We start from the raw sequence: 7,159 nt of genomic DNA on the forward strand, positions 1-7,159 counted from the left end.
TGGATGTTATCTAATGGTAATCTTTAGGTATATTTTTTATAAATAATAATATACTGATAATTTAAATTTAAAAAGTCACTTCACAGTATATGTATAAACTACAGTCAACAGTTATTCTTTTCAGTGTCCTAAATACATGAAAACTTTCAGAACCCAAATAGAAAACACAAGACTGAACTCATTTAAGACAGGGAATACTTTATTCAAACCCATCAGAGAAATGGACAGCTTGGGTCTGTAACAAAGCGTCATGTTTTAAAGCAAAGTCAGTAATTGTATATGAGAGTATACACTGCTACATACAAATTATCTGATCAGACCAGAACTTTTCAATGTTTAATAAAACAGAATAAGCTTCCCTGTAAAAGCAGCACCTTTGTGACATTTTAACTTCAGTATTCCTCTCCTTCTTCCTCACCCTCTCCTTCAACAGAATCCACACCGACCTCCTCATAATCCTTCTCAAGGGCAGCCATGTCCTCACGGGCCTCAGAAAACTCTCCCTCCTCCATGCCCTCACCCACGTACCAGTGTACAAAGGCACGCTTGGCATACATCAGGTCAAACTTGTGGTCCAGGCGAGCCCAGGCCTCAGCAATGGCTGTGGTGTTGCTCAGCATGCACACAGCTCGCTGTACTTTGGCCAGGTCTCCACCAGGGACCACAGTGGGAGGCTGGTAATTAATGCCAACTTTGAAGCCAGTGGGGCACCAATCCACAAACTGGATGGTACGCTTGGTCTTGATGGTGGCAATGGCAGCATTGACATCTTTGGGAACCACGTCACCACGGTACAACAGGCAACAAGCCATGTATTTACCATGGCGAGGGTCACATTTCACCATCTGGTTGGCTGGCTCAAAGCAAGCATTGGTGATCTCTGCTACGGAAAGCTGCTCATGGTAGGCTTTCTCAGCAGAGATGACAGGGGCATATGTGGCCAGAGGGAAGTGGATGCGGGGATAGGGCACCAGGTTGGTCTGGAATTCTGTCAGGTCAACATTGAGGGCTCCATCAAATCTGAGGGAAGCAGTGATGGAGGACACAATTTGACCTATCAACCTATTCAGGTTAGTGTAGGTTGGGCGCTCAATATCGAGGTTTCTACGACAGATGTCATAGATGGCCTCATTGTCTACCATGAAGGCACAATCAGAGTGCTCCAGGGTGGTGTGGGTGGTGAGGATGGAGTTGTAGGGCTCAACTACAGCTGTGGAAACCTGGGGGGCTGGGTAAATGGAGAACTCCAGCTTGGACTTCTTGCCATAATCGACAGAGAGACGTTCCATCAGCAGGGAGGTGAACCCAGAACCAGTTCCCCCTCCAAAGCTGTGGAAAACCAGGAAGCCCTGAAGACCTGTGCACTGGTCGGCCTGTTAGAAAAGAGGAAAGAGAGAACAAGTTATTGCTTTTTGTATACAATCATAGTAAATATATTTTCACTTTTCAACAATTCCAAGGATAGGATCTTATTTTGACAAGAAACACTTTAAAAAAAATGTAGCCCTTCCTGGAATTACCCAGCATTTCTTAATTAAAAATAACTTCATTAATATTTATAAAGTGACACCAAATAGTTCACATTTTAAATGAACTTTTTAAAAACTATAAAGGAATAATTCATTTCACTCATTATTACATTTCAGTTCTGTTTGGAAAAAAGAGGCTATTTCAGATGTCTTCCTTAGGTTCATTATTTACTTAATTCTTGAGAATAAACATACCAGTTTGCGAATTCGGTCCAAGACGAGGTCGATGATCTCCTTGCCAATGGTGTAGTGCCCACGGGCATAGTTATTGGCAGCATCTTCCTTGCCTGTGATGAGCTGCTCAGGGTGGAAGAGCTGGCGGTAGGTGCCAGTGCGAACTTCATCTGGAAGAGCAAGACAAAGCAGCCACCCATCACTAACCACCTGCACAAGCCTGCCCAACCCCAGGGCATCAAGGGAGCCCCAGGGCAGACCTCCTGTCCCAGACCCCTGGGATCTCACTCGGGTTAGTGTGGTCAACTCACCAATGACCGTGGGTTCCAGGTCTACAAACACTGCCCTGGGCACGTGCTTGCCAGCGCCGGTCTCACTGAAGAAGGTGTTGAAGGAGTCATCTCCTCCCCCAATGGTCTTGTCACTTGGCATCTGGCCATCGGGCTGGATGCCGTGTTCCAGGCAGTAGAGCTCCCAGCAGGCATTGCCGATCTGGACACCAGCCTGGCCAACGTGGATGGAGATGCACTCACGCTGTGGGAAAGAAAGAGAAAAATTGTAAAATTAGGTTGTATTAGAATTTTGAATTTCCAGTCAAGTTCTAAAAATATTTCTAATAATATACAGGTATTCTTCAAATTTATTTTGGTCATATCCCTAACACAATAGAAATGATTAAGGAAAAGCACGTGCTACAAATGCTGCAGATGGGTGTGGTCTGAATAATTTTGCACTGTTTAGCACATGGTACAAGTCCATTGTTCCCACAGCCATGCTTGAATAGAAGATTTTTCAGATTTAAAATATTCAAAGCTCAGATTTTGTAAAATGAAGTAAATTAAATTCCATCATTAATCAATTGAAATCAATATTACTACCTCCTTCCACTTTAAATAAAGATGAGCGTTTCTTCTAAATATGACTTGGTATTTCAACATGGACATCTGTACTGCAGCTGAGGTTAGCAGCCACACCCTTCTGCAGTCTATCTGCAGAGTCCTTCGTACTAGGAGGTTGGAAGCCAAAGGAGCGGCCTCCTGCATTGCTGCATTGCTGTATTTGCTGTGCCTGGTGCTAGCCTGTACTGTCTGCTACATTATTTAACAGAGCAAGCTCTATTTCCAGAAACTGCCTACATGATCTCATTCTGCTATTCTGCCAGTTTTCCTCCTCTGACCCAGGCTGGGACCATATGCCTAAATTGAAATGAATTAAGGAAGATGCACTAGAACAAAAGACAGCTGGACACAGAGTATAAGTCTTCTTTGTCTGAGGCAATTTCATTACTTTAAAAAAAAAAGTTTTTTCAGAATCTTCTCCACTGCAAAAAACTGAAAAATTATTAGTATCTTTAAAACAACAGTTCCTAAATTAGAAACAAATATCACATGAGAAGCTACCAAACAAAGAATAAAAGCCAACTGAAAGGATAATAAAATATTTATTTAAAACAACAAAATAGTATTTTCTTTCTGAGATTCTCTACCTACCACAGAATGTTCATATTCATCACATTCAATAGAGGTTTTCTTCTCTATGGTGTTTATGTCTATAACCTCCATTGTCTATCCATTGTCTCTTCACGGACATATTTGGGGGGAGGGGGGAAAGGAAGGGCGTTTCCCTGGGTCCTGAGCATTAGGGTACCCTAGGTCACAAAGTGGGCTTTCTCCCTCGCTGAACGTGCGGCCAAGACAGACAGACAGACAGACAGGCACTCACACTCTCTCGTCAGTCAGGGCGGGGCGACCCCAGACCAGACTTCAAAGGGCTTGTCAAGTGAACTGTGATTTTGCTCCTCAAGAAGAGATATTTCATCCAAGTTTTAACAGTGAATGATAAACCTTTTGACACCTACAGTTCCACAACGATGAAAGGCTTTTATTAAGTCTTCTGACAGGGGAGGTTTAGCGAGGGCGAACCCCGCCCAGTGGCTCCAAGGCCAGAGAAGCCAGAAACAAACAACTCCGCCCCTGCGCCGCCCTGACGCCGATTGCCATGGGCTCCAACAGAAACTAACCATTTTCCCCCGTTAATATACGGGTATCTTTCTAAAATGCCAACGAGCCGGGGAGGGATCTTTTTATACTAATCCGAGGCTCCGCTTTGTCCCTGTCTTTCCCCGCTACACCCACCGACGCCCAGTCTTTTTGGACCACTCCTCCTCTCCCTGCCCCTGGGGAGCAACGCGAGGAAGAAAAGAGCCCCTCGGCGTCACACGGATGCCGTGCGCACAGACGCGAGAGCCAAGCAGGCGACGCCACGGTCGCCATTCCCTGCCACAGACTCTTTCATCACCGACACAGGGGCTGCCTGAGGTGCTGAAGGGCTCGGAGAACAAAAACTCCCTCCGCGCTGCCTTTGTTCTTCCCACGGTTCTGCTGCGCCCTGGGCGCAGTTCTGGCTGGGCCCCGGCACCCTGTACTGCGGCGGCCGCCGGGCTCACGGATTTGGGGCAAAACTAAACCTCGCAAACAAAGCATAAGGTTACCCTTACCCGAGGAAGTTGTAAAGGAAAAAGGTCTTAAGATTTTCCAAGTAGATCCTGGGGGACCGACCCCACCCAACGGACACAAAGAGCCGAGAGAACGGATTCTTACCATGGTTGCTGCTTTGCGGCTGCGGAGCAGACGGCCGAAAGGAAGGGGAGAGGTTGTTGCTTCTTACAGCGCGACTCTTAGGCGGTCGATGTAAGAGAACCTGCGGCACATGGGCGGATGCGGCTCCCTATATACAACTCGGTCACCATGGGGATGGGCTGGGGCCTTTTCCTGTTGGTCCAGACCCCTCGATCTGCCCAGAGAAGCCACGACAGGAGAGTGGTGATTGGTGCAAGCGACATGGGATGAGGTAATCTCTCCCCCACCCCTTTTTCCCTAGCATCCATAGACTGTTTGCATCCTTCAGACAAAGAGACTGTGCAAAAACAGTCAGCCGAGCATCCATTATGGGGTGGGGTTGGGGGGGGGGGGGGGGAAGGAAAGAAAGGGAACTGGGGTCGGATGGTTTTACATTGCTTAAACCTCAAGGCAGAGTTAAAATCACCAGTGTAGGGGTTTTTTTTCTATCCCTTAATTGTAGAGTTTGTGTTGAGATGAAATATTTAATGAAAAATTCCTCCCAACCCCTCCCTCAAAGTATACTAGACTCGACTACATTCGTTGAGGATGCGACGTCTTTAACTGCTTTAAAAATAAAGTAGGAGAGAAGATGGGAATGGTGCTTAAAATGGCTTATGCTTAAAATGGGTAAATGTGATTTTTTTTATATTTAAGAAAAGTTCAATAATAGAGCCATGCAAAATGGCTTCTCGGGTTCAAGTAATTTATTTTCAGACCTTCTTTTGTACTCCTCTTCCAAATGGCTAAACAAAAATGGAAGATGGAATGAATAACAGTACTAAATATGGAAGCACACAAGTAGTTTTAACATGGCAATAATTAAGATCTAATGAACGTATCATAGTTAAATAGTCTACTAGAAATACTGTTTTACCAGAAGCCTATGTAATATATGTATGTAATATGTAATTTATTTTATGAATATATTCATTTAAAATGAATCATCTTTCCTGATATACAATTGAGAAAATACAGGGAGGAAGAATTGAGTTCAGAAGCTAGTTCTACCTGTGCATGCAGTTTATTTTCTGCATTGTCTCTTTTCTGGAAAGAGGAAAAGAACTGAGACACCAAATTTAAGAAGAGAGCTGTGTATTGTAAAAAGACCATTTTGTAATGTTGCCTCCTTCCACAGACAACTGTCTGATGTCGGCTCAATAACTGCATTTCTTTTTTATGTGGTTCTTATGTGAACTTGGTACATCTCCTTTGCGATTGGGCTTTAAACTGTGGGAACTGTAAGCAGACTCACGCAGTTGCTATTCAGCTAGAGACTGGTGGTTGCTCAACTGCCTCTTGGGTCAAAAAGGCTTTGCTTTCACCCCTAGAAAATGGATTGCAGTAACATTCTTTTGCTATTTAGAAAGGCTCCATTATCAACAAGGATGGGCTATGCAGAATAAGACTCTGGACTGGGTGCCATCTGACATTGCTAATGAAATTTCAGAGGTAAGGAGGTTTATTATGGCCACCAAAGTTGAAAATTTGTATTTTGGCAGATAATTTTTCCTTCTGGTGTTCAGCAACAGATTGTCATGGTCTGCGGCACCATTTATAGTGCTCTGCAGAGCCCATTCATCCCTCCTGGGCTGGCAGGCAGAGCAGGGTATGGGAGGGGGAGACTTGAGGAGACAGCTGCTGCAGGTTGTGGCGTGACAATGGCGGCCATGGATTTTTCTCGCCTGCTATCCACAGCTCTGCTTTACTTCTTCTAATTTGCTGCAGTAGTCTTCTCTGGAAAAAATAAAACCCAACACACAAATAATTTCATCTACTTCTTGCATATTTCATAGGAAAAATATTCTTCAACATCATCTTATTTCCATCACTTTAGCAAATCAGAGTGTATTTCAGAAAAGAGATAGGAAAATTAAGGGTGACTTGAAAGTTTCTTTCTGAACCCAGAAGTACATTTAACAAAAATAAGAATTAAATGGCATAGGGAAGTATAGGATTAATAAGTAGCTCATTGAAAGTACTTCTTTCAAAATTTTAATAATGAAATAAATCAGACACTGCTGGACCATGGTAAATCTCCTTTTAAGAATGAGAGGCACAGCCTTGAATTTTATTTTCTTTGCAATATAAAAGTAATGCAGCATTTCCTCAGTAGTCTCAGTTCTTTATGCAATTTACAGAGGAATAAATAAAAGAGAGGCATGTTCATGCAGTTGATTCTTTGTAATTCTATCTCAGAGCCATTCTGTTCCTTATGTAAATGAGGATTTTTTTTCTCCCCTTGGGCATAAGTAACACTAAAATCTAGGTCAGAAATAGATTATTTGAGTACTGATAATCTTAAATATATAAATAGGAGATAACAATTTTTTCCTTTTGTTCCTCATTATCTGACTTAATAGCATGCAAACTATGAAAAGCAAAAGACGTTCTTTTTGCTTGTTCACTTATTTTTACTGCCAGTTTCTTTAACTTACATCAATATACGTGTATTAACATCTTACTAATGGACTTATTTTTGTCCACAATAAGATTAGCATAAAACGTCTTTTCTTTTATAATATTTTTGGAATTTAAATTATTTATTTTTGCGCCTATACCTCTTCTCCATTAAAATGTGAATCCTAGTCCCTGGCAAAGTGCCTAGTATATACTAGTCATTATATACATACTTGTTGAATTAAATGAACAGCTTCTCTCTGTGCATATTTTCATTAAATATCTCATAGTCAGTAATTTAAAGATATTTAATAAGATATTTTACCTTTTTTATTCAATAAGCATTTACTGAGTGTCTACAGTTTGCCCTGGACCATCCTAGATAGCATAGGGAATTCGGAGGTAGCAGCATTGTCTCTTTTCTCTAGAATCTTCCAA

The 7,159-nt window shown here is 42.6% G+C and overlaps 2 protein-coding genes across 2 annotated transcripts in view; both read right to left on the minus strand.

The window, feature by feature from the left end:
- Positions 1-4,445, minus strand: part of LOC100059091 (tubulin alpha-1B chain) — a 46,551-nt gene extending 42,106 nt beyond the window's left edge. The window contains exon 1 of the mRNA XM_070271321.1: positions 4,304-4,445. Within this exon, the coding sequence (XP_070127422.1) occupies positions 4,304-4,306 (3 nt within the window). The 5' untranslated portion in view covers positions 4,307-4,445. The remainder of the gene's footprint in view (positions 1-4,303) is intronic.
- TUBA1A (tubulin alpha 1a) lies at positions 179-4,445 on the minus strand. Its single transcript, XM_001504174.6, has 4 exons — positions 4,304-4,445; positions 2,015-2,237; positions 1,725-1,873; positions 179-1,373 (listed from the first exon to the last, which is right to left on the minus strand). The coding sequence occupies exons 1-4, from the start codon at positions 4,304-4,306 to the stop codon at positions 393-395; spliced, it is 1,356 nt and encodes a 451-aa protein (XP_001504224.1). The 5' UTR covers positions 4,307-4,445; the 3' UTR covers positions 179-392.
- Positions 4,446-7,159: the final 2,714 nt, after the last annotated feature.

Source organism: Equus caballus, chromosome 6, assembly GCF_041296265.1.
Source record: "Equus caballus isolate H_3958 breed thoroughbred chromosome 6, TB-T2T, whole genome shotgun sequence".
In the NCBI taxonomy this organism is placed as follows: Eukaryota; Metazoa; Chordata; class Mammalia; order Perissodactyla; family Equidae; genus Equus; species Equus caballus.